We start from the raw sequence: 27,768 nt of genomic DNA on the forward strand, positions 1-27,768 counted from the left end.
TCTGTCTGCAGAGGCTAATTCAATTATTTCAGTTGCAAAAAAGTGCAGCCTTGTGACAGAGAGGGAAGGACACAACTGAAGTTGGTTAACCCCAGATTATTAGAAGTAAAGATGAGGCCTAACCTGTTATATATAATATATCTGGAGTGTTTTTATATGTCTGTGGCAAGCCAGACCATGGATCCTTGATCAAGGATCAGACCATGTTCTCACATTTCAGTCATTCTGAGGACGCAGTGGCTCAAAATGTGATTCTCAGAAATCGTGTTCTTCACTGCTCTACGTGTCAAAAAAATTAAATGAAATGCAGAAAATCCCGGGTGACTTTAGATTTTGACCGCAGGGTGGCAGTAGAGCGACACCAGTGTTCACCAGGTCTACCTTTTTCCTGTTCGAAAGGTTTTATATACTTTAAAATACATTTTTGAGGCTTGGATTACAAAAGACTCAAAGCAGCTTAAACATAAATACATTTCCTTTGGGCAAGGTTTGTAAATGTCAAAAGCCTATGAGGAATATGGACAGATCTGATTCTTGATTAGTTAACGTGCAATTTGCAAGTTTTATGAATACAATTTTTCAAAAAGTCCATCATTTCTTAATAACTAAACTCTCTTATTTGATGTGAATATTGACATTACCCATGCCAAAAACAACGGATTACACTGGAGAAAGGGGATATCTTCACATTGTTTTGAGCGTTTACAGACCGGATCCACCAGATGATAGATTACCGGTTCTTTTCTCCCCTAAAGAGGACTTTAATGTGTGCCAACATCTGCCACACTTGTGATTTGCAGTGGGTATTTTGAGCTGAGATTTGTTTGTCAATGTGTCAGTGGGGTATTTGATGCAGGTCTGCTTTTGTGATGGTTCACTGCAGAGCTTCTCAGACCAGGACCGAGAGCCAGGTCCATTTCGCACGGACGGGGGTAACCAGTGTGTTTGACTAATCCTGGCTGATGTCTCCTCTGTTGAGGGAACAGAACCCCCGAATCTGCTCAAACCATGTTCCACCTACTTAGCTACAAGCCTCTATCAAGGAGCGAACACGTCTGCTTTACACATAAAGGACGCGGAACAAAAGAAGCCCAAATCCTGATGTGAGGCACAGGTGTGTCAGGGATACAACACTACATTTTCACAGACGACTGAAGAAAAGCTGGTCTTTCTTCAATGAAGTGGTTTTAAATGAAATAAAGGGAATCAGGCCATCTGACTGAGTTGCTGTTACTATATCAAAATGACATTTAGGAGACTTTTAGTTCATTGTGGTATTTTTCTCTTAAAAAGCGGGTAGTTTTAAAAAGTAGTCAGTCTGTCGAACTTCTGTTAATTGACGCTTAGTCCCGAGTGCAGGAATGCAGACTGGACCCACCCACACACACCCACCCACGCTTATCGAAGGAAGAAATGCTCGTAATAAGCTCATATTGGTGCATGTGCATTGTCGCATTAGTAGTTTAAATATCTGTCACTGCAAGATTTGCAAGTACAGTAAATTACAGTCGTCTGCAGTGGTCTTCAGCTAACAGACATAACTGGATTAGACGCTGTAGACGTCGAAACGGCTGCCTGCCTCAGCTCTGTGTGCGTGTAAACACGGCAGCCCACTTCAACATTTCGACTTTCTTTGATCGGCCTTCAAAGGATTATCCATTGACGGTGGCCATGTAATCATTTTCCAGGACAAAACATGCCACAGTTTAATAGTCTGGTTTTGGAGTTTAACTTGGCACGTTGCCGCCAGCTGGTCGTGTCCTATCCTCGCCACAACTAGATCAGAGTTGAGCGAGGTTGAGGGGAGGAGGGAAAAAGTGGAGGAAATATGTCATTTTCCCTGGGTTTCTGCACCCCTTCTCTCTCTCTCTCTCTCTCTCTCTCTCTCTCTCTCTCTCTCTGTCCAAGCTCTCTCCTTTTCCTTCAGACATCCGTCAGGTCTTCCAGCCATCCTCTCCGCCTGAATAACTGATGCCAGAACGAACTTGGTGTGTGTTGAGACGCCGTGAAAGCTTTTTGAAAGCATCTCTGTTTCTAAATAGGTGTTATTTAGAGCGACTCTTCTCACATGAACTGAGCTGTGTCAAGGTGGCTCTGTCCACACGCACCAGTCGGAGCTGATTTAACATGTCCAGACAACAACACCCTCTCTCAGCCTTTTTAATTGACTCTGTGTATATTCTATGATGGTTTTCCCCCCTCACTTACTGCCTGTGGTATTCGTCCAAGCCAGCACGTCCACATGGCTCACAACGTGCACATTTTGACAGCTGGACATCAAAACCGTTAGTTAATCGTGTTGAGAATCGATGGGAATGAATCCCTCTCTCACGCATAAACCTGCAAATGAAGACGTGTTCTTATTCTAAAGCCATTTGTCGACATGATCTAAATCCCCAGATCTTCCTTTAGGAAACGTGTCAGTGCGGCCCCGGCCGGGCTTCTCACGCATGTGTTACCCCTGTGAGCCTGTCAGGTCCAGTTTACACGCCTCATATGGATGTGATCAGACCACCAGTATACATGAATTTGTATTTGGGCTGAAGAAGAATAAAATATCACTGGGGATATCCTCTAACCGACATCGGGTCACGTGTCAGGAATCAAGGTGGAGGAAGTGTTGGATCCGTCTTGGTGGATCATTTTACACTCGTGGCCGATCTTCATCACATGTCTTCAAAAAGGAACCGGTAGAACCGCTGGTCAGATGTCCTCATGTTGAACATTCTCTTGCTCTCTCTTCACCTCCAGAAAATGACCTTTGACCCCACTGAGCTGCTTTGTTTTTTTCTTAGCATCTTCTGTATAACTAATGTCTTTGCCTGTATGGTGGGTCTGTTCATCTCTTCTTTGTCCTCGCCCCCTTATACAAGCCTGGTCCTGTTCAAGGTTTCTTCCTGTTACAAAGAGAGGTTTTCCTGCCACTGTTGCTCATTTGAAGGTCAGGATCTGGGTTTCTGTGAAGTCCAGAGACAATATTTGATTGTAACAAACCCTCTCTAAGGCCCTCTATAAGTTGAATTGTAATGTAATGTAATAATTCATTTCAGTTATCGAACTGAATCTTTGTTCATTTCGAAATTCCAGTCATGCTTAAATTCCCAAGATGGCAAAACCGACCTCAATCCACATTAATGAACCATAGACAAGATGACAAAAGGTATTTGATTGTTTATTTTCATTCCACACTTACAAAAATCTAAAAGTCGCTGCTATACATCATAAAAACAATATAGAAAACAGCTTGTTTGCAATCAAACAAACAAACGAAAGAATTACAGTATTTTTTATTGAGTAAAGGCACATTTTGCTTTGTCGAGAGCCTGCACTGTATTTACAGAAGAAGAAAACGTGTGTGTGTGTGTGTGTACTGTACATGTTCACAACCACAAGCGCATTAACACACACAGAGGCAAAAACACTGAATCACTCTGTCCCTCATGCATCAGACCCACTGTCTTTTTAAGAACTGACTGATTTCTTGCTTCTTTTTTTTTTTACATAAATCAAAATAAATTGTGCATTTTAAACAAAATAAACAGGCGAGGAACAAACAAGGTGAACAGGCACATTTTTTTTTCCAGATCACGTCATCTTTACAGTCAGGGCCGTGACGCTGTTCATGTTTATCCTTCTTGTGTCTCAATGGATCCCGACCTGAGAGATTTGTTTCACTTCCTGGATCCAAAGTGATTCAGCACTTGATAAATGAGTCCAACAACCGTCAATGGCCTGCAAATACGAAATCAATATGGCTCTTTTTAGGGTTTTAAACACTGCACACTATAGAAAACATGAATGGACAAATTATTGTTTTTCATGACTTGTCCTCGGAAAGTGTTATTGTTCGTCGTATTTTCACCATTTCCTTACTAACACCGTCTGTTTAAACTCGTGTATACCTCTTACAGGATGAAGCAGCTTTATACGAACAGCAATGTTCAAAATCCCAGTTTTAAAAATAAGACACACCAATTTAATGTTGAAGTACAGAAATGCGTGCAGAGCCACGAAACAAAAGAATAGGAGTAGAAAACGGAAAATTTGCAGCGGTTTCCTAACCAATAATGACTGATAAATCAAATTAATCATGTTTGAGACAACATGATACCGACAGCACCTGGATATTCAAGCAGCTGAAAATGTCATCATTACTCTACATTGTTTGCCTCGCCGACCTTTCTTTTTAACCCTAGCCTCATCCCCTGTTCCTCCTCCTCCTGCTACCTTTTCCTCCCTGCGTTTGTTTCTGAGGCGGGCGGAAGCGAGCACAATGTTTGCTCACGAGAGAGATAACATGGGCAGGAAAGGGTTGGACAAAACAGCCCAGATGGACAGGAAGTTGACTACACTGTTTGGTTTAGCTGATTAGACGATGGAGAGAGGGGGAGGCTGATGAATGAGAGAGAGGGAGACCTGGAGGGAATGGGTGCTAAGAAAATGGAACAGGCAGGAAAGCACTGAGAGGGTTTCCAGCTATTGTACGCACAGTTTATCAAATGGCATTCTGTGCCGGCTGGAGCTTTAAAGAAAAAGGTCAAGTCCAAACAAAACAGAATAAACAGGAGCGTAAATAAGATGGATTATCTTAACAAAGCATGGAATTAAATGGAAAGCAACAAAAGGATTGTCCTGCGGTTCAGTGCATCACGACGATAAAGACTTTCATCACCAAACTCATTAATAATTAGTCACTTCTAAGATTTGCAAATGTCACTTTGCCTCTTAACCTTCATTTACACACAAGCAAACACGGATGCTTTGTTGGAATTATTCTGGCTCATTGAGAAATGGCGGCACTGCGGAGCTGCCGTGTTGAGACACCCAGTCAAAAATCTTTTCTCTATAATGTCTGAGCCTTTAACAAACACGAGGAACATGGAGAAAAAGCTCAGGCTCTGGTTTTACGGCCCAACAGTAGCCAGAAAGGCTGAAAGGTTAAAGTTATTCACGCCACCGCCGAGCCATCAGAGCCACGCCGCAGTACCTGCTGCCAGTGCTGCCGTTTCCTGAGTTTTCTGAATGACTTTTGTTATAGTGGACCTCCGAGAATTGGGCTTTCATCACAACAAAAAGTGCGATGATGATGGGTTCTGTCAAATAAACCCCGGGAACACGCTGTAATTCTGTCTGAACAGCGGTAGTGCCGTATCCTTTCTGAGTCATTTTGTCTTTTGTGTGCTCGGACCAGAAGATAGCAGGACAAAATGACTCGCTTAGAAAATTAGGCCTCGATAATTTTACACTGTTGGTGTCTGAAAAACAGGGGGAAATTACTTTTCTTTCTTTCTTTTCCGGATTAGAGAAACTCCAACGGTGCTAAAAAAATAAAATAAGAAAAACTTTTGATGGGTTTAATCTCCCATATGTTGTGCCAAATGTTCGGTGAATCTACTAAAACTAAACTAGAATGCTAGACACGAACAGCGTTGCTCCATATACAAACACTTCGGTCTAGTGTTTCATATAAGCAAACAAATCCAATATCTTCCAGCGATCAAACAGTCCGAGACTCTGATTTATAATTTCCATGGTTGCTCAAAGTTTTTTCACATCAAACAAGTTAGATAAAAATCCTCAAACCTGCAAAAACTGCTGTCCCGAAAGGCTCCAGACGACAATAATTACCCATAGACTGCTTTGACATTGACCATTTTGGGTCTAACAGCCCCTGTGTTGGTTGCGACTATATTCAAGGTTACTTTTATACAGTATTTTGGAGTTAATACGAGCTTTGCGCCACATAAATTGTCCATAAATTAACCTGGTAACAAAGAGGAGATACAAAATGTGGTGCTACACAAAGAAACAATATGCAGAAATGAAGGTGGCCAGTAGAGAACTGACGGCTCCAATGGTTATTTAAGATGGACTCTTATTGGCTGTGGCCCAAGGTGAAGCTTCACGTGATTGGATGGATTCGAGTACAAACATCACTTCACTTCCTGCTCTGGAATCTTGCTGTTATTTTGGAGTTTTTCAACGGTTTACTGATAAAAAAAACATCCAAGAGCTCAAGAACTCACTGGAATTCTATTTTTTTTTGCCAGTTTTGAACACATAGCTAGATCTTGAATGAGTCTACACGAGTCTATAAAGAACATGGCTGCGATTAGAGTAAAGGTTCTTGTCCAGAAACAAAGAAGAGCATCAAGCTGCTGTTGCCGTGTGTGTTTGTGTTGGTGTGTTTCTACTTCCCTTGTCTGTCTTTCTGCAAGATATTTTTCCATTATTTGTGTGTTTTGGCATCATGTATGCTAATTATAGGCGAGAGAATCCGTCAGTATTGATGGTAATACTCAGGTTCGTTCACGCCGTACAGCTCAGCTAGGGTCCGGAACCTCGGCCCCCAGTCGCTCAGGAAGTCATAATCCAAGTTTGACCCGGTGGAGGAACTTTCCAGAGAGCTGAGACTGCCAGCCAGCGACTCCTCTCCTTCGTAGCCGTAGATGTGCAGGGTGTCGTACGGGAAGCCGTCTCTGTCGTGATCCGCCTCGTCCTTCTTCTTCTCGATCATCAGGGCCATGTCGCCCTTGCAGGCGCTGGGCTGAGGCTGGTGTGCTGGTTTCTGGACCATGGCGTAGAGGGACGGGTGGGGGTGGTGGTCTGGGCGGCGCAGGAGGGACCCATCATGGCAGGCAGAGGACAGGATGGAGACATCATAGCTGAAAGAGATGAGGATCAAGCTTCTGTTGGTTTTAACCTCAAAAGCCTTAAAATAGCCTCTATTTGATCATCAAATGTGGTTAGCATCAATAAAATCAGACTTTCCCTCTATAGTGTCTGTTACAATGGAGGCCCAGAGCCTGACCTCCGAGCAGACAGTCTATTTCTGCTGCCTTTTATTACATTTCCGTTTAGATTTGAATCAGATTAAAGCTTGATGATGATGAACTGGGTCAGCAAACGGACTGATACAACAAACAGAATAAATACCGGGGTCGAAGAAATTATATTTAATGGAATATATGTCAAGAATCAGAACCCCAGTGCAAAGTTGTTTTCTCACCCGGGACATTTGTGCTCTACTTCATAAAAATGCAGTCAAATTCTGTAAATGTCACTGTCTCCCCTTCCCGATCATGGAGAAACTGAGAGCTTATCGGTTATCTGGTGGGTCGACGTGTTAGATGGGCTCCGATTGGAACGACAGCTTTGGTTCTTTGCTTTGTTTTGATGACAGGCAGCAGAGAAACATCATGCAGCACATTTCTGACTGTATTCACACGTACCCGTTGGTGTCCATCTCTCCTCCGCCCTCCTCGTCATACGTGACCAGCTGCTCGTGAATCTCCCCGCTGTTCTTCATGTGGGCTAAAGAATCCTTCTGATACCGTTTCCTCATCACAAACAGGATTACAATGACTGAAAGACAGCAGAGTCAGGCTGGCATCAGGACACATTTGAGATCGTCTCCCCCGCTGCAGCAGCTTTAATTGCAGGTGATAATGGAATTATTTCCTTGCAGTATCTGCAGCCAGCGCTGAGATTAAAGGCAATATGGACACTGGATAAATTGTCTTAAATCCGTTTATGAGTGTAAATCCTCTCTGTCACATGTCGCATCTGTTAAAGCAATTAGTCATTGTTGGAAAATTTACAAAGATTCACCCAGAGGCGCAAAATTCCTGCTGGACTGAGCTTATGTGCATGTAAAAAAGTAAGAAGGGGAAATCTAAACAGAACCTAGTGAGATTGGGGCCAAAAAATAAGAGGAAAGTGGGGCATTAATGAGGAAGAAGAGGTAGAAAACAAGAGGAATGAAGAGGGAAATGGTGCACGGTGCAGGAGACATTTGCCTCAAGCATTAAAAACCTGAAATGAATCTGTTCAACCAGACAAAGAAGTGAGAGGGGAGTGAAAGAAAGAGGAAGAGAGGCCGTAAATACAGGAGAGGATGTGGAAATGTAGAGGAGAAAACAAAGGGAGAAAGAAAGGAAAAGGGAAGGCAAGTTGGCCCAATGGTGAAGAAATAAACAATTAAGAAGGGATGAAGAGGGAAAAACAGAGGCGAGCACATCCACAGAGGGATATTTATCACATGCAGGATTGGAGCGCATAACTCGCATCAAAGAAAACCTATAGCTTTATGGCTGTAATCTCGCTGAGGCATTTAATTTAATTTATTTCATCAGCTTATGTCCTATTCAACCTTGGGAAAATGTGCACATTGCGTTTCAGCATGTAAATGTGCAGGTGTTGCATGTTTTAGTAGAGTCAGTCAGAAGTTAAAAGTTTAGAGAAGAAGGGCGATGAAGAAAGGAGTGAAGTGAAAGTAAGGGGAAGAAGACAGATACATCTGACATTAGATTAGGCCGGGAGCCTCAGTCCTGATATGAACCTCTTTCTCTCTCAGCATTAGCCATGCCTCTTAGTCGAGGGCAAGCAGGACTAATTTAAGTTTGCCTGGGAAACTAACAGATTAATCTTTTACAACACATGCTTGGCAGTTTAATAAGCTCTGGAGATATTGGACTTAGAGGGACAAGAAGAATCCTTTTTCTTCCCGGAGAAAATGACACAGAAAAAAGAACCTTTTTCCGATGTCAGACCTGACTTTTCTTTTCTTTTTTTTTGGTGAGAAAACGTGCGAGTGAATAGGGAGAGCGGCAAATTGCTCTGGGCTCCGGCAGATAATGACAAGTGCATTAAATAGTTAATCTGGCCTGCGTTGGGGGTGTTTGATAAAGAGAAACAGAAAGGGAAGAAAAGATGCTAGAAAAGGGGAGACAGACAGAGACCCAGAGGGAAAGAGAAGGGAAAAGTGAGAGATGAAGGGGAAAAAACAGAGGGGAGATAGTGAATGAGTGCATTAATAGTTAATAGGTTGAGTGTTTGGTGGTGTTTGATAAGCAGACGGCACCTAAAGAGCTGATAAACTCTCCTCATTACCATTCCCATTCTTCTCATGCTTTTCCCACAATTCCCTCCTTCAGCATTTTCCGTCTTTAACCTGTTTCTGTCTCACTTTGCCGCTCAGCCGGCCTCTCATCTTCCTGTCTGATTCGCCCCTCTCCAACGCCTAAAAACCAGACGTGCTCTGAGACTCCTCATCTATCACTCCAGTTCCACCCCTCTTTCAACTTCTCCCTCTCTTCCCAGATCCCTCTTGTTAGGCCAGTACCTCTTATCCAACGTGACAAGTGTCTCTTTCTCCGCAGAAATAAAATGTGCAGGAGGTGAAGCTATCAAAGAGAATATTGAGCTCGCGCAACTGCAGGCATTATTTCCACATCCGCCGCTGCATAATTCATAAAACCAACATCGACGGAGGAGAAATCTTCAAAACAAAACACCTTATTTATCACCCACGAGTGAATCTTTGCAGACGTACTGAGTCGACATTTTATTGCACTTCAGAAATTCTTAATTTGCATCTGATGTCAGGAATGTCAGGAAATAAGCACACCCAGAATTAAAGAAGAAATCAAACCTATGCTATTCTAAGATCTACTGGTGATGTGGCTCATTTAGATTCATACGAATCGAGACGTCAGTCCGACTTTCAGAAAACTGCAGAAACAGAGCAGAAATTCTCAACCAACACTGCCTTTTTCCTTCCTTTTTTTTTTAAGCACGATGAGCATCGCAGAAGATAAAAAGCACCATATGGTCAACTTTCCCGAGCTGGCCTCTAAGATTAATATTCAGCTTATGATCAACAGATGGGTAAAAATAATGATGCAGAAACTAGAGTCCATACGTCCTTATTAGAAGCGGGTAGAATCAGGTGTGGGAGTGAAGGCAGCGCTTTATCTCTAGTCTCTCGCCTAACGCACAAACGAGCAGGGAGTTTGTTTGTTTGCTGCTTCCAGAACCCTAATCTCCCTCAACAAACCAAACAGCGTTGGAACAAATTCAGAGAAGTGTTAATAAGAATAAATCTTCCCTTCCAAACACGCTTCCAAACAGACTTCAACTCGGAGTGTGAACTTTAGCTCGGAGAGGCCGTCGGTGTTGCATGTTTTTGCTTTTTTTCTAAGCCTTGAAGGCGAGGTCACCAGCAAAGAGAAGAAAAAAAGAATCTTACCAAGTATGGTCAATATGCAGAGCAGGATGGCGATGAGGGCATGGACGCTCACTCCCATCCTCTGAGCGCCGGCTTTACACTTTGTCCGCATCCGCCTCTCATCACACCGACATGACTAAAACAAGTAAAAAGGGAAATTAATTAGCTCTTTTTATGCATGTTTAGACCCTCAGAAGAATCTGCCGTGCGTGGTCAGCTTGTGGGTTCCAACCCAACAGACCTCGATTGCCAGTTTGGTGATGCTGGTCTGAATGGGCCGACCTCCGTCGCTGACACGCACGTCCACGCTGTAATCCTTGGGGTCATCCAGGCTGAACGGCCCCATTTTCAGAATGATGGCTGCTGTACTGTCTGCGAAAAGGAAAAAAACACAAATACATCATTAAGCGCAGAATAACCGCACTCAAAACCCAAAAGCTTTCCTTCCTGTAGAATCAGAGTCTAATTTATCTGGTTATCCGTCTCATTAAAGTGAGCCTGACGTTCACCTGCTTGTTTAGAATTTCTCTTTAAGATCACAGATTATGACAGCACCAAATAAGTGAAGCTAATATAAATGCACAGGGCTTGATCGAATCAAAAGACGGGAGCAATTTATTTATTGTACTGATGATGCGATGGTCAGGTAGGCTCTGAAGATCCAGCAGCGGCGAACGGAAACACACAGGAAAAACGAAGGGAAAAAGCAAACTATATGAAATAATGTGAACGCTGTGAAGAAGCAAACAATGTTGGGTAGACCTGAACAACAATACAGTCATTAGTCAAATCCCCAGCAGGCAGACGTTTCCTGCCGAGACGATGGGGGAGAGCGTTCCTCCACAATATCCCACCGTTGGAGGAATTTCAGAGAAAACAATGGCAGGAAAGACCCTTGTGAAGACTCAAGCGTACCTAGAGACACAAAAATCCCTCAAACACCAGGCTTGGCTTTAATGGGCAGGTTTAAATAAAAACAACCCACGTTTGAATTCATTTTTTCCCTCCTTCAGTACACACAAGAACTAATCAACTAAAACGCACTCTCATGCAACACACACACACACACACACACACAAATTCAATTTAATAGAAAAAAAACTGTTCCAATGGGAATTTTTCTCAAAAATTGGAGAAACAGGTGGAGAAACATTTTCTCATCATTTAAGCCCACCAGCTGGTGCTCAATGCTTCTGCTGGTCTGCGAGTAGTTCTTGTATCTGCAGGTTGCCGAAGAGATGCGTCACTTCTTTTGGTCTTTGTGCAGCTACAATTAGTCTGATTCCATTTTCACAGCCATAAATCGCGAGCCATTTGATGACAGACCACTCTGAGGTGTGAAATTCCATCACACAATGTCATAGTCGTGCTGGATGCAGAACATGACCGTTCAGATGTGACAACTGACAGAAACCATCTGATGGGAGCTCCAGCGGGTCGTAGGTGTCCCAAACTGACTGCAGTTTGTCGCACGGCCAACCAAAGTGGGGAAATACTCACTTCTAGAAGGAGTCTGACACTTTGTAGGGGACAAATCCCAGTTTGCACTGACTGGGCAGATGGAGGCCTACAGTAATGGCAATACACAAATGTCTAGTTTGTCGAGGATACCACCAACTGTGCTGCCTCATTTTTAGGGACTAACCAGATCTGCACATGCTTAATCTGTAACATGAAGTCTGTTGCTCAGTGCCAAATATGTTTTTTTCAAGCTACAGCTGCATATAGCAAAATAAACATGGCACATCTATTTTCTGGAGTGAAACTGCTTGGCCCAAGTTAGGAAATGTTCTATGTTGATTTTTGAAGGCAAAATAATCCAATCACCCCACTTGGCCAACATGAAAGTGTGTGTGGGAATTTGTGTGTGTGTGTACACAGTCTTAACTAGCTAAATAAAAGATAAAAAACGCTTCTGTCCTCCTTCAACTCAACCCTCATCTGATTTTCCGCTCCTTTTTCTTGGTGTGAATTCTATTGAATTTCCTCTCCCTGGAATAATTCTCACTGTCCTTTCGATATTTTATTGGGAGATTTCTTTTGTTCCTTTCACCTCCATCTTCTTTTTGGATTTCATTATTCTTTTTCTCCATCCATGCGTTTGTTTTCCTCCCCATGTTCTCCTCCCCCTCTCTCATCTGTCTGGTATTAATGCTTTGAGCCTCATGTAGCTGCCTGGTCTGAACACAGTCCTGTCACTTTGCTGTGGAACTCTACACATCTGTGCGCGCGCGTGTGTGTGTGTGTGTGCGTGTGTGTGTGTGTGTGTGTGTTGGGGTGCCTTCATTATGAAAGCATGGATGTTTTTGCAAGTTGTGAAGTGCTGCTAGCAAATGAATATTTTAAAAGGCCTCACTTTGCAGCTTGTTTGTGTGTCTGTGTGTGTGTGTGTGTGTGTGTGTGTGTGTGTGTGTGTATTGGAAAGTCATGGTATACATCAACAGGAGAGAAGACAACACAACTAGCACTTAACAAACAAGTATGCACCTTCTCTTCGTCTATCATTTATCAGGTTTTTGTCCTCAAATGAGATCAGACATTCTGGATTCTGCTGGTGTTATGGGTTCTATTGCTGTTATGGAGATCCAGTGAAGGTCGGGATCTGGATTCCTGGTTCCTGATCTCAACAGCAGGACTGAGATCCACAAGGAGGCTCCTGGGAGGCTTCAGGAGGATGCCCATGTTCAATTCTCGGGGGGTTGTGTAATTAATTCTGCATTTTGAAGAACATTTCCTTCTTTTGGCTGATTATTACCTATTTTTCCCTTGTGTGAGTATAGTGTGTTTGTTTGTCTAGTCCTCCCTGGACGAGGCGTTAAATTTATGATGAGCTAGTAGCCTCTAATAACCATTAAATAATCACATTTGTGTTTGGAGTGTGCTTCTCTAACCGTGTTCTAAAGTTTAAAAACCACCATGCTGTTGTTATTCACAGTTAGCAGCTAACTGTCGTAGGTGCACTTTAAACCTCCCAGTTACTGAAAATAACTGAATAACTGAAAATTCTGTCTGGATGCAGCCAGACCATGCTGGAGCGGTGTCTGAAAGAACCTTTAATCTTTAAAATGAACATCAGAACTATGCCGTGTGCATTTGGGTCGATCTTATTATCCTTCATCTTTCTTTTCCTCTCATTGCTTCACTTTTTCCTCCTCCTGCCTATCACATCTGTCATGGCATCCTTCGTTTTCACTTCTTTTCCACATCTTCCTGTACCCCCCCCCCCCCCGTGCCCTTGCCACATTTTGCCACGCTCCCTCACCCTCCCTCCTGATCTTCTCGCTCTTTCTTTCCGCCTTTCATCTTCCCCCCCACCTCTTCATCTATCTTTCCTTCGGCTCTCCTCCATCTTCCTCTTACTTTTCAGTTAGACGTGTCAGCCCCTCCAGGCACCAGTGGAGAGAAAATGGATGAGGTGCATTCAGGCTTTTTCTCCTCCCGTCTGTTTATCTCCTTTTCAGTATGTTTCAAGTTTCACTTAAATTAACCAGTAACACTTCGCCTAAATCTTTCATGGGACTACCTAAAGGTCTGCAGCCATGCAGACACTTAATATTTGACTGGAACAGTTGGTAACACTTTTCCTCAGGCTTTCATGTATTATAAGTGCAGGCGATGAGAACTGATGAAACCTGTTTTACTCGCACCATTTTGTGTCCTAAATTGAGTACCCCAAAGAGCCTTATGAAATATGACGTAATGGAGGGCAAAACCTGGCTTGAAATTGCAGAAAATAAGATATATATGTAAAATGTAAATTTTTTTTTTTTACCACAGTTATCTCAGTTCTAATTCTAAAGAATATAAAATATCTACAGTTTATAGATCATCTTGGCCATCTCATTCCTTGCGATGAATGTTAAAATATTCATATTTTCCAGATGTATCCCACTATTGTGGAAAGTAGGACAGGTATTACTGGTGCCAGGAGGATGAATCTTAACAATAACAGGTCCTGGTGACTTTTAATCCAACACCCATTAACTCTCCTATGGGGTCCATTCAGCGTAAGGAAGCCCCTGGTAGGCTGCTGTTAGCATGATGCCCAGTAGAAACAATACTCTTACAATTGTTTCATGTTTTCTAATTTATGATTTCTTTAAAAATGATTCATCAATTATGCAAGGGGTACTGGAGTCTATCCCTATCCTGCACTTTTCCCTCATAATTATTGTAAAAGGAAATAAAATAGCTTGACAATAGCACTTCATGTTGTAATGTGTGTCTTTGGCATCTGTAGCTGGGAAGATTTAGAATACACACACAGAGTCTGCAGAGGCACTTGCTCTCATTATTTTCCCTATTTGCTGCTGTGCATTCGAGACAGCACTTACGGTCCCAGACAGTCCCTCTAAATTCCATGTCTGGCTGAGAGAACAAAGCATGCTGTTAAAGTAAAGTAATTTTAACTTTCAGCTACCAAACACCATTTCTCAGATATGGTTTCAATTGTTGCATGGCAACAGGGCTGAGGCCAGAGCACCTCTGAGCACCTCTTTGAGCCACAACCAGTAAAAGAGAGGCAAAGTACACAAAGACATACTTCCGTAGTCTCTGATGGAGAAGTTGGAGGCCTCGCTGGCGAGGCTGAATGTAAAAGAAGCTGGCTGGTCATCTTTGTCTGTGGCTCTCAGGGTTCCTAAAACCTGAGAAAAAAAAGAAAAATCCATTACGTTTGACCCAGTCTAAATGTATTTATAACACATGGGAATGCTGCCGTGGGTTCTATCTTTGTATGAGTTAGAAATTCCTGACACAATTGACACCATATATACAAGAAGGTAAAGTTTACTGTTGCATCAAACACCCTATGCAGCGAATGACGTCAACGCAACTCACGCAAATCTGGCTTAGTCAAAACCTGCTGTAATTACCGTGCCGGCGACGTCATTCTCGCACAGGAAGACATCGTCCGCAGCCAGCTCAGGTTTGTTATCATTGATGTCTTTAACCGTGACGTTGACTTTCACAAACGACTCCAAACCTACAAAAACACAGCAGGGTGTCGTTAGCTTACGCGATTATCCTGTAGAGGCTACTTCTGTGAAATCGACACCGATTGATCTTGCGCTCTTCCGACAGCGGAGGCAGTAAAAAGCAGAACGCCCCAGACGTTCCAGTAAGCTGCAGGAATTCTTCAGAGCAGTCTCATGCCAGGGAGATCAAACAGCTCTTACATGCAGCCCAACGCTTATGATGTGATGTAATCTGCCTTAATGCATATGTCACACTCAATATGAAGGGAAAACAAATGGAGAGACAATGATTTCAAGAGACAGGCATGCACAGAAGAGAGAACAACGCATGGAAATCATCATCTTAGAACATTTTAGGAATATTTCACCAGATTTCCTGACTTTGTCATGCCCTTGTTCATTCTTGAGCTGATCGTTCTGTGATGCAGCTGATTAAGGTCAAGTGGCTGAAACGGTTTCTATTTGGGAACTTTTTTTTTATGATATGAAAGCGGCTTTTACACCTAATTCACAGCATTGATGTTCTTTTTCAATATGCATCTTGTGGAAGATGTGGGTCTCTCATCTGTCACTCATAGTGGGATTTTGAAACTATCTTTAGTGCAGTAAATGCAGTGTATATCAAGGACCCTGTCAGGCTGAGAGGACCATTGTGTTTCTTAAACATCGTGACAAGCCACTAAAATAGATCTCTGAATTTCATCCACTGCTGCTCTATAAATATAGAGTTTGCTTTGGGAGCTGCAAGTAAATAAAGGTAGAGCCGCTAATGTGATTTTTCCTGCTTCCCGCATGGATACGCCAGGTGATGTGGCAATAAGTTAAATTTATACAAATCCTTAGCGCTCCCATTCCTCAATAAATCCAGAAGAGCTGAACGCAAAACACCGTCCTCCCTGAAATCCCTTCCCGGATGACAGATGGTTCTAATATTTTGTCTGAGGCTCTATTGTTTAAAAGAAACAACATTAATAAATGATTGTGTGACGCACCATTTGGCTCCTCCTGTGCTTTAACTTGGAACACATGTGTGGCCTCTAGTTCTCTGTCCAGCTTCTTCAGGGTGGAGAGCTGGCCCGTGATCTGGTCGATGGCGATGGGACAGTCCTTGTCCAAGATGGAGTATCTAATCAGAGAGAGAAGCAAGAGGTCATCACTTAACATGAAAGGAAAGGGAATCTTTTCTAAAACCATGCGGGGGGGAAAGTTTTGATCAGCTCTATTGATTCTTTCTACTTCCTGTAACAAATTGTCCAACCACAGGTGCAGACTGGCTGGAAACCCTCAGCCTCACTTTAGCACAACAGAAAACAGTGGTTCATCCATCTTTATCTAACGGCAGAGATTCAGCATAAGTTGCCATGGTGATCCAGCCTGTTAATACAGAGCCGCTCTTGTGACGCTAAAAGCTTTAGATTCTCCAACCTTGTGAACGCATTAATCTCACTTCACAGCGCATTTCTCAGCTCTGGCAGCAGTTTGTGCTTTGTTGAGGTTTTTACTGCCCCTTACCTGATGCTCTTGTTGGCTCTGTCAGGGTCTCTGGCGCTGATTACGCCAATGTTCCTTCCAAGGCTTTCTTCCTCCACGGTAAAATAATAGATGAGCTGGGAGAATACCGGTGGCTCGTCGACATCCAACACTTTGACGTTAACCTGTTAGTTTAAATGATTAATTAATCTTAAGGAACTCATGAAAGCAGCTTTCATGACATCTAAAGTCTAGATTAGATTAGAAGTCAATATTAAGCGCATGTTTGCTTCCTTCAAAAAGACTGCCCTACATTTACTAAGGGTTCCCAGTCAGTGGAAATGAGTTTTGATATTGTAGGCTGCAGATTTACCTGGGCTGCTGTGATGGCGCTGTTCACATTATCTGCAGGAAACCGCAGGTTTTTCAGGTTTTCTCGCACTTGGATGCTGAAGGTGTAGCTGCTCAGTGTCTCAAAGTCCAGAGCCTGTGTATCCAACACGGGACAAAAAGCTCACTAGAAATCCATTTTAACCAATATTTGATCAATATGATCCCTTGAGGGACAGGAAGAATCCCTCAAAGAGCTCAGAAGACTGAAATAGTCTTCCAAACCTAATGGAAAAGGCATTAAACTCAGGTCACTCTCATGTATTTGCATATTGTGGTTTGACCCATCAGTTTTTAGACAGGGGACATAGTCCACTTTGGATTTTTTGGCATTACATCAAAATGTATTTGTGGAAATAACCCACATTTATGAAACCTCATTCTTCCTATGCATAGAAATACCTTGTTCCTTTCATGTTTCAACATATACACCAGCTAAGACTTGTGTACTGCTGCAGATAAACCTTCATGTCAACAAATAACAGCTAGCAATGCTCACTGCCTCTTTTCTGCTTATCAGTTCCTTCCCTTGCTTTAGGAATAACCCGCCATTCAGCTAAACGTTTTCGCTCTGGTGGACTTTTTTATCTGCAGATGGGCCACCGCAGGTAGACGTATTCCGTTAACTGGATTATTCATGGTAACAGGGATACTCATTTGCGGGGTATCAAAGGCATGTGTAAACAGCTTAACAAGAATAAAACCTCAACCACAGTGTGGCTGAGAGCTGGCTTGCTCTGCACGCGTATACACAGTAGGTGAGAAAGAGGAGCTGGGGGCTCAGTTCTGCAGAGAGAGGAGATTGTAGCACAATTTCATTCCGGGCCAGTGTGAGAACGAGCTATCGCACGGCTCATTTTATTAAAATACACTTTCTGCTCTCTGATGTCCTAAATATGAAAAGCGGAGTCCAGTGAAGTAAACCTGTGAACACAAATAGCTCACCTAAGTAAGTGAATGCTAAAATGCTGGTCTTTGAAACCCGTGTTACATATTTATAACTTATAAAAGGTTTTTAAATTGCAATTTTCATGATGAATGTTTGTTTATTCAACTGCGCGGGGTGAGTTATTGATGATTGTTTTCGATCCTCACTAAACTGTCTGCCTCTTGATAGGGCTGCATCGACTGGAAAGCCCACAATACCTTGCAAGAGGGTGAAAGCGCAGGACTACAAATGGCAGGTGTGCAGTCAGAACATTAAAATATTTGCAAGTAGTTGCAAGAAGAGTGGAAACCCCACAAACACAAAGCCAGTTTCAGTCAGCTGGGATTTAAAAATCATCGTCTATGCTACCATTCTGGGGAGAAAACTCTTTGCACGGAACCACAATTAATAAAAGAAAGATGCTCATCAGCCAACAATGCTAAAAGGAGCCATGCCTGACTGGTGAGACGCAGGGGTTGCATGATATAATGCCTGTAGATAATGGCCTGTGTTGAAAATAGCTATTAAGGAAGACGTGGAGGCCCCGTGCCATCAGTGATCATGACGTTATATAAAACAGCCTGTTGGGGTATAAAACACGCGTCCTACCTTTCTCAGCATGAGGTTGCCGTCTTTGTTCGGGCTGAGCTCAATACCAAAAACTCTGCTGATGTCATTTGGGATGATGAAAGTGGGCTCTTTGTTTTGTAGCTGATCTCTGTCCTCCAGCTGTAGAACACCTATCTTCTCGTTCACTTTGTGGTTCTCGGGAACGTGCAGTTCGTACGACCCTGCAGAGAAAGAATGTGTTTTTAAAAAAAAATGTCTCAAACGACCTCAGTTTCCTTATGAATACGACATTTTTCACGTGTGTTCCCTACTTCGGATGAAAGAAGCTATGTTGTCATTGGTGTCTGTGACGGTAATAGAGACAGAGGTGGTGGCTGTGCTGCCAGATGCCATCCCTCGCAGGTCCTGAGCTTTAACCACCACCACATACTGGCTCTTGGTTTCCCGGTCCAGGGTGTTTATCTTGCAGCTGATCACACCTGGGAGAGACGGTGACAGATTTGGGCAGACGGGGGCGGGGGGTGGGGGGGGGGGGGGTGTTATCTCTGAGGTGAGTGCTGACTCATACTCCAGCGAGCTTACAAGAGGACATCGAAAACTCATGAAAAACAAAACACAGACCTGTGATGCTGTCAATTTCGAAGGCTGACTGATCCTGGATCAAAGAGTACCTGAGCTCTCCATTAGCAGTGTTGGGGTCATCCGCATCTGTTGCCCTCACCTCAACTACTTTAGTTCCTGTATTTGAACAGAGAGATAAAACAGCATCGCTGCAGTTTACAAAAAATACACACTTCTTCTGTTGAGCAGCATCCATTTGATAATGACTGGATTAATTGCCAGAGCTGTCTTTTTTACATCAGCCAATCGCTTGCAACAATGCGCTGAAGCTTTTGACAAGCGTTGATGTGCGCTTCACCCTCCCAAGGCATTTAGCAGTTTATTTTTAATCTAAATTATCACTCAAATGTCAAATGCGTACTTTCAGAGGTGTAAATATTTTATAGCCACAATTTTCCTCCTTCCTTATCTTGCCAACACATCGTTATTCCTGTGTGTGTGTGTTCATGTTGAAACAAATCTTTCAGTATCTCACCTATCATAGACCTTTCCATTATGGACCCATTATAAGTCCCGGGGAAAACGGGGCTGTTGTCATTGATATCCGTCACCTGGACTTCAAAGTCTCCGGAATCCTCGACCAGGTTCCTGTTCCCATCATACATCCTGGCAGTCAAGTGGTATAAGCTCTTCTCCTCTCTGTCCAGAGCTTTGGTGACAAACAGGACTCCTTTGCGATCCACGGTGAAGATGGTGTTCGCTCCATCACCTTCGATCACAAAACTCATCCCTTCCAGTTTCTTACTTGATTTCAGCTGCAAATTAGAATTTTGGTGCAGTTTATTAAAAACAACATTAAACTGAGCAATCTAGACCCAGTGGTAGATCTATGTGAGACCTACCTCTCCTATTTTGTAGGCGACTGGTGCTGGTTTCTCCTCCTCCACATAGAGAGAGTTCCAGATCCAGTCTCTTTTCTGCCTGGAAAGGACAGTCTGAGTCTCTTTCCTTGCAGTTCTAATGGGGACCGGATTCTCTGCTTCCACCACAAGAAGGCCGGACACAGTGGTGATAGCAGGTGAGAACGCCACAGCAGCCAGGAGCCCCATTGTCCACAATTGGAGCCACGCCATCATCTGCATGGACAGGAGCGAGTGAGGAAGAGGAGGAAGAGGCATGTAGAGGCATGGATGAGAGCGAAAGGGGGAAAAGCAGAATGTAGGAAATGATGTGAAGACGGAGATATCCGTATGGAAGCAAAGGAGGAGAAGGAGAGAGGCAATCGCATTAAAACCACTTATCAGTCGTGGACAGACTCCTTAGCTGTGCCAGGGTGAGACTCAGAGCGAAGGCCAAGGACTCGCTGTCCCTTTCCAGGCCGCTGCTGCGTCGGGTGTTTAAAGCTATCATTCAGGACAGCGCTCTTAAAGCTCTTCAGCCTGGGACCCAAATGAAACATTTAGCCTCTCACCACGGGACCTGAACTGAGGAATATCACCCCAGTGGCCAAGGGGGGGATCTATTAAACATAGGCCTGTGACCCATTTTAGGTCCTGACCCACTGCTGCCCCGTGTGAGAGACAGAACCAGACAGACAGAGACGCAGACAGGAGCTGACATTAAAACCACTTTGGATCTCTGCCTTCATTGCCATTAAGAAGGCAACTGCCCATGCAGGGACTGTTTGACATTTCAAATTTCTGCCTGTTTGAGTGAAGCGCATCCAATCACAGGATTACTTTTGGTTCCAGTGCAGTCAGTCAGAAGAGCCTGTTATTGAAACTGATTAACCATCTGGCGACAAACAACTAAAATGTATTTACAGTATTTAGATGAGTATTCAGATGAGGTAAATGAGCACAATAATGCAAAAAAACATCATGAGCTGAAGCCCTCACGAAGCTCTTTGTGAATTGTGACCAGAACAGAATGAATGCCAGATTTAAGGACACTTTTACCAGATGTTCTTACCAAACTGCCAAGAACTTGATGGTCTGCATGAAAATTCAATGCCAAGGTAAAATGCTCGTAGACATCAGTTTCAACAATCGCAACCTGCAGGAGGTCGTTTGCGTTCCCAAGGAGAGAAATACAGCTGCTGCACTTCATCCCTCCGTGTCTCATCCAGATGTAGCTGGTTAACATCATAAAGTCTTTGTGCAATCAGAGCAAATGTTTTTACCGAGTTAACATCCACCACAGGCGATTGTGTAACGTGGCAGAGCTTACGCTCTTGTTTAGGACGGTAACAAACAGCCCTGCTGTGTTTTCCACACAAAAATGCAACTTTATCAGATCTTTTGTCCTTCGGGAGCCCAAACTGTGTACAAACTTTGTGTCCGTCCATTCGGAAGTTGAGATATTTTAAGCTGGATCAGATTAATGAACTGGGAGTGAACTTGCCGGCAACACACACAGTTTGTGGTAATATTGTGCAATAGTGGTTGTTGACACAATGCAGGTCAGAAATAAGACCCAGAGTAATGATTTATCTCAACACAGCTGGCTTTAATGGGCTCTCATATTCCTGACAAGTGCACTGTTTCTTGGGAAATTCATTGATGTGGGCTCCAGTAGATATTTTCAAATCACAATTAAAATTTAAACCAAACCAGCACCTCTTCTGATACACTGTCGACAATCTGGAAATATTTCACCACCTTGCATCACTTGATTCTGCCTGTAAGACATTTTTGCTCTGTTTAGGCAAAATAAAAACACACTAAGCCTTGAAGTCTTTCCACCAACCACGTGTCTTGCGCTCCCAGCCTGTCTCGCTGTCCCTCGTGTGGCTCTGGTGTCCCCAAGCTGGGCTCAATCTAATAAAGCAGAAATGCCATTGAAATAATCTTCAAAACATTTGAGCCTGTATTTGCTCGCTTCTCCAGATATCCCAGTCCAGTCTTGTGCCATCCCAGTAGACAGATTAAAGTATTTTATTGTTTTCCAGCCATTAGCAGCAAGGAGGAGAAGAGGGAGATTATGATGAGGGGATTATACTGGCACAAAGTCTTCTCCCTCTAATGGTCTAATCTCATATTCTGCTGACCTCCGCTGACCTCTTCACACGGCTCCCCACAAATCAGCTCAGACAAAGACTCAACAGTGGTTTCTGGCCTCCAGCTCACATCCCTTTGTTGGGTTGTGTTGTTTTTTATTCTTTTCTTACTTTCTCAATAAATTAATTAGACACTCAGTGAGTGCTTTTTCCAAACTTGTGGAAACCAACTTGTGGATAGAAGAATATATATATGTTATAAATAGATGGTTCTAAACTTTTCTTACTGCTGTCTTCATTAGTCAAAGACGCAGCTTTTCTTAACTATCCCGCTGGGTTGATTTAATTAAACCATTAAAAAAACAGAGTTCTAAAAATATTGTGTATCTGCATTTTGTCTGTTAATCTCCTTTAACACCTTCTAAATAGGCGCCTGAGCTTCACACACATCCTTCTTACCTGCCTGGAGTTGTTTTCAGCTTTCTCCCAGAATGTTTTGGGTTATTTATGGTATGTGAAAAATATCATTAAATTGTGTGCTAACGCATCTATTTAGTAGACTTTGATTCCAGATTTAGGTTTTTTTTAGAAGCCCACCAGAGGATACATCTTTCAGTGGTGTAATTTTAATGTTTGTTTAAAGAAGAAGGGAGGCAGGGACAGGAACTGTCACAAAAACAATAAAACATTATTTTGGTGAGATGTGGCAGAGATCCGCTACACCGCTGGTGTTTCCTGTCCTGGAATTTAAAAAGATGATCTGGTTTTCCCCCTTTCTTCTCTGTGCTTTGATTCGTTAAATCTGATGGTGATTCATCCAGATTTAGCCTGTTTCATGTCAGTCAGAGCGGGTGTTGATGCACTGATAAGAGCGTGTGGATGGAATCCCTAATTAGGAAAATCTGTCTACAAAATCCCAAATTCGCCAACAAGTGTAAGATTCAGGTATAAATAGTTGATAAACTCAACATAAAAATGGGAAAAGATAAGAGCTTTTGATCAAAGACGTGTCAAAATCTTGATTCGTACCAAAGAATCACCATGTTTTCACAGGTTAGGTTTTTTCCTAGTATTTCTTCTGCATGAGCATTATTGCAAAGGCAAACCTTTATAAAACTAAAACAACCAATGGAAGTTCACATAAGAAGCACTTCAGTTTAAGAACTAAAACCGATTTGTGACTTCTATTAAATGCCTCCTGATGATTGCTGTTGAAAAACGGTTCTGGTCAAATGAAACTGACTTGACTTCAGTGCTTTACTTGCTTTTAAAATTGAACGTTAAAGAGATAATAAAGTGTTGTTTTGGCAGCTTTGGCTTTCATGGTATCCTAAAAAGGAAAAAAAAAAATTCCTTCTTTTGCTTAGTCACGCGCAATGACTAAGCAAAATGAATCCAGGCTTGATATTTTCCCTTTAAGGGCATTTTTTATTTAAAGCTGCTTTTCCTCGTCCATCCGGTGACGTCTCCCTTTCATCTGCAGCAGGAAGCGTAAACACAATGCCTCCGGGAAAATGCCATGAGCAATGTTAATGAAGGGTCACCATTAGTGAGCAGACACGCCCTTCCTGATATTCAACCGCTTCACGTCTCAGTTTGGCTCATTTTGTCGTCGTCCCTCTCTCGCTCTCTTTCTTCACGTTCCCTTGCCTCTTTGCTCCTTCTTCCGATCATTTCTCCTCTCTGTAGATGAACCTCTCAAGGTGAAAACTCTTGTTTTTCACACAGTCTATTCCTGTCTACCGTCTATCACTCCTTTTTTTCCCTGTTTCATACCTTTTTTCACCTCTCTTTTCCATCCCTGAAAAACTCCCTCAGTACCTCAACTTAAAGGCTGTTGTAACACCTTTAAAGATGGTACGGCAACATGCTGAGATAACCAGACGTGCGGGTCAGAGTTGAACTTGGAAAATGACGGGAGGAATAAGACTGATCAAGAAAATGTAAATCAAGTTTGGATTTTTGATCATAGTTGCCTTGACTCTTTTTTCCATATAGATGCTACTCCTATGCATGGAAGTTATTTATGGCAGTGTGTATCAAAGGCATCTTTCTGAGTTATGAAAAATAAATAACATCCAGGAATATCTGTAATTACATCAGTACATTGTCCGCGGGCAAGAAGGAGCCCGTGTGGTGTGTGCGTGCGAGCGCGCGCGCGTGTGTGTGTGAGAGTTTGACAGAAAAAGAAGAGAGACGGTGAGACGGTTGTCATTCTCTGGGATGTTTTGTGAGTGGCAGACAGGTCTGACCTACTTTCCCTGAACCAAAGGCTAAAGCACAGAATGGAGTCGACGAGACTTCATAATCCTGGCAGTCGCTGAAGGCTGGTTGAAGTGAGAGCACGGGTCTTATGACATTTTGGCGTTTCCAAGACAGAAATTACCGCTGAGGGAGGGACAGGGGGGTTTATTATGCTCCACAAGTGTCAGGCTTGCAATAATGCAGTGTGGATTCATTGTCCCCAATGGAGGGCCCCTATTGATGGGGATTTTGACCTCCCGACCTTAGAAAGCCTCTTTCGTCATGCTGTGTATGACACCATCTATCCGATGATCAATGGTGATAAATTTTTACGTTTGAGCTCCTAAATTCCTGAGCAATTGTACCCGTATGAACCCGCGTGATTTCTGGACCCCAGGGGATGAACCTTGTTGACTTTACTGATTACACGACCTCTTCTGTAGCAGCTCCACCCTTACTTGAAGTTAATGCATCATGGAATGTGCTGCTGTGACAACTATTAATACTCCACAGGGGGAGAACCCGAGCGCACGGAGTCTCCCCAGAGGTCAATTCTGCTGCTCGTAATCAGGTCTTTTTACTTAAAACTCTGGCTTAAACATCAGAGGTTAGCTCGGTCTGCTTTTCCTTTCCTTAAATTGGTGGAAAACTTATTTCTGTTCGCTGAACAGGAAGTGATTTTCAGTGGCAGAGCTCTGTGATGTTGAGCTCTTGAATGCTGTTGTCTGTTGTTGAGATTAAAACCTGCTTAATCACAGAACAGCTTTTAACAGCAGTCTACAAACAAGTCACACCATGAACCGTGACCACTCACACACACATGCGTGCGCAGACACACACACACACAGCCACAGGCTCAGCGAGGAAACCATCTTAACATTCTAATGTTCCTGCCTCTGTTTTAAATCTTTTTCTCATTCTAGGGTCCTATCTCTCTTTAAAACAGAACAGCAGTCATCTGGAAGCCATTAAAGGCCTAGCGTGTTATCTGCGTATGGTTTTGGCTCGGCTGTCAACGCTGACTCTCCTAGAGGTTAGAAGTACCCCCAAAAACTATAAACTGGGTTCACTTTGAGAGATTAGTTCGGATTAGGTGTCGCGTCCCCACGGTAGAACCCGCGGATTGATTTGAAAGTGACAACGGGGGGTAAAAAGCTAAAAATGACTGTGATTTTAGTTGCGTTCTTGTTCGCATTGGTTTAAAACCTGATTTGGAAGACCAAAAAGAGTAAGTTGATCCTGTAAAATTCCAGAATACAGGTCGAACTCTGAAAGTAAACCATAACTGGGTCTTTCAGCTGTAATCAGCGACTTCATCTGAGCTGACGCTGCCACAGCTGGACAGCTTGTCAACCACTTTGACATATATCTGAGTGAATGAAGGGCTGTAATCATCAATCTTGTCTCTGTGTGTACGGTAGGTCGAAGTCTCCCAGATGGCACCCGAGGGATTTGCCGTGATGGTTCCCTCTCCAGGAATTAGTCCGCTGGGTTTAGTTGCATCAACAGCTTTCAATGTTGCATACAAATCAAATCACCTCTTGTCACTCTGGACCGTGGAGCCAGGTCCCCAGAGGAAACACAGGGGCGAGAAAACAACACCGACACTTACGGGTGTAATGGAATCCAGGACGATACACTGAGCTACGACCACGATCTGAATAACCCCCGCAGCCCCTCTGCATATGCTGCCAGTGGTGAATAGCTGTCATAGCTGTGGCACCGTACCACTTTGGAAAATCTTAAGATCAATATTTTATAAGTTCACGACAAGTTGACAGTTCCAGTCAAAAGATTATGTCAATTCCTTCTAACCGAGAGGGCTGAGGACCTCCTGCTGGATTTTGTCTGCTTTTCATTTCTTTTCTCATCTGCGCGCATCTATACGGTCAAAGGGGTCTGTCTTCAGGAATGACACCCCCGGGGAGGGAGGGGAAGCGAGGCTCAATTACAGCATTCAAATCTCCACCGAGCCTTCTGAGATCATGCATGTGAACCGTCACGGTGGCCGACAGCCTGCCCTCAGAGGGGTTCTAATCATTATTTCGCGTTCTTTTGGTTCCTTCTTCTCGACAGCTGGACTGCGCGCGCTTCGCTGTGGAGTGACTGGGAGAGGAGCCTGGAGCGTGTTCGGAGGATCTGGGTTACACTGAGCTGATGCTCACAGTTTCTGAACAATAAAGCTCCATCTGAACACCGACGGCATTTTTCCCCCCACACGCAGACACACAGACGACACACCTGCGGCACTGTTTCACTTTCCTCAAAGTACAAAAAAAGATAAGTAAACTCACCACTTAAACCAGAGGACTAACGGAGCAGAACTGTTCCAGGCTTTTGGTGGGAAAAGCCGCAAAGATCCTTCAAGGTCCTCTTGTTCGCTCTCGCTGGTGAGATATTTTATTAATGAGGCAGGCGGTGGTTGGAACTGCCGCCTGAGCTGCACTGAGGAGTTAAACCACCTCCTGATTCTGCGGTGTCTTTGCCTCCCTCTCTCCTGTTGTGGTCCGCCGATGGTTTTCTGACGCTGAAAGAGCAGCAGGTGATGCTGCAAGGGTGTCGATTTTCTCTCCTTCTTCACCGGATTTCTCTGCAAAGCCTTTTTTTGGGGGTCCCAGAATCCCGAAGGCAAACTTAACAAAAAATTTGGAAATGAACGGAAAGAAAACTTTTTATCTTTTCCCACACAGGTAAAAGAGTCAGTCCATGGTTTTTCTTCTCAACCAGACTTTTTAAGTCAATCTTTCTCTTTCGCTTCCCTTGAGGTTCTTTGATCATCCGATGTCCAAAAAAAAGTGTTCGAGCACCAGCCTAACCCTAACCCTGACCACAGTCCCCCCTCACGCAGGTCACTGCCCACTTCCTCTTCCTGTTATTATGACCAGTCTTCTTTGCTGCCGGTCCCGGTCCACCACGAAGGTTTGGAAGGACGGAGGGGAGCAAAACTGTTGGAGGGGCGGAGAGGGAGCACATATGTCAGAACAGCTCAAAGACGCTCAGAGAGGCAGAGACAGCAGCCGGCTCATGTTCGCGGAGCAGATGGAGAGAGTGTGTGAGAGTGAAGGAGGGAGGGTTGATGGGGAGTAAGGTGAGAGAGGCGTTACTTCTCAGAGAGAGGGAGAGGCAGAGAGACAGAGAGAGAGGCATGGGGGGGGACAGGGAGAGAGATTTATTATTCATGTGTTTGAGATAAGGATTAAGTTAAACAGGTTATTGGGGATAATCCTTAGAGATTTCCCCACATGAGGCTAGTAAATATTTCAGACTTTGGCGAGTGGGTGTGCGAGCGTATCTGACAGAGAGATCTTGTCTGAGCCAGTAAATGAGATGAGTTGGACACACATGTACGCATGCACGCACACACACCCTCAGCTTCACCCCCTCCTCTCTCGCTCGTCCTCAGTAATTGGTGAGTTGGACAGGAACGTCGGCAGTGTTTTTACATGAAACCACTGCAGTGGCAGTAGTGAGACACTCATATTTATCCATATGCTGATTATAGTGTGAAGGCACGTGAGGAGGGAACAGCCACCTATGGCAGCTTTTATGATGTGTATCACATATATGGATGCTGAACATGACAGCGCTGAGCATGTTTAATAGCAGGTAATTAAAGCACCCT

General features: G+C 43.6%; 1 protein-coding gene across 1 annotated transcript; it reads right to left on the minus strand.

Annotated features, from left to right (window-relative positions):
• Window positions 1-3,159: 3,159 nt before the first annotated feature.
• On the minus strand, window positions 3,160-27,197 carry cdh5 (cadherin 5). Its single transcript, XM_057048384.1, has 15 exons — window positions 26,441-27,197; window positions 19,807-20,040; window positions 19,440-19,719; window positions 18,965-19,081; window positions 18,655-18,822; window positions 18,383-18,564; window positions 16,829-16,942; window positions 16,498-16,640; window positions 15,978-16,111; window positions 14,884-14,993; window positions 14,553-14,655; window positions 10,251-10,381; window positions 10,031-10,145; window positions 7,233-7,365; window positions 3,160-6,665 (listed from the first exon to the last, which is right to left on the minus strand). Exons 2-15 carry the CDS (start codon window positions 20,038-20,040, stop codon window positions 6,281-6,283), a joined length of 2,349 nt encoding a protein of 782 aa, XP_056904364.1. The 5' UTR covers window positions 26,441-27,197; the 3' UTR covers window positions 3,160-6,280.
• Between the last annotated feature and the right edge of the window lie 571 nt (window positions 27,198-27,768).

This window comes from Takifugu flavidus, chromosome 11, assembly GCF_003711565.1.
Source record: "Takifugu flavidus isolate HTHZ2018 chromosome 11, ASM371156v2, whole genome shotgun sequence".
In the NCBI taxonomy this organism is placed as follows: domain Eukaryota; kingdom Metazoa; phylum Chordata; class Actinopteri; order Tetraodontiformes; family Tetraodontidae; genus Takifugu; species Takifugu flavidus.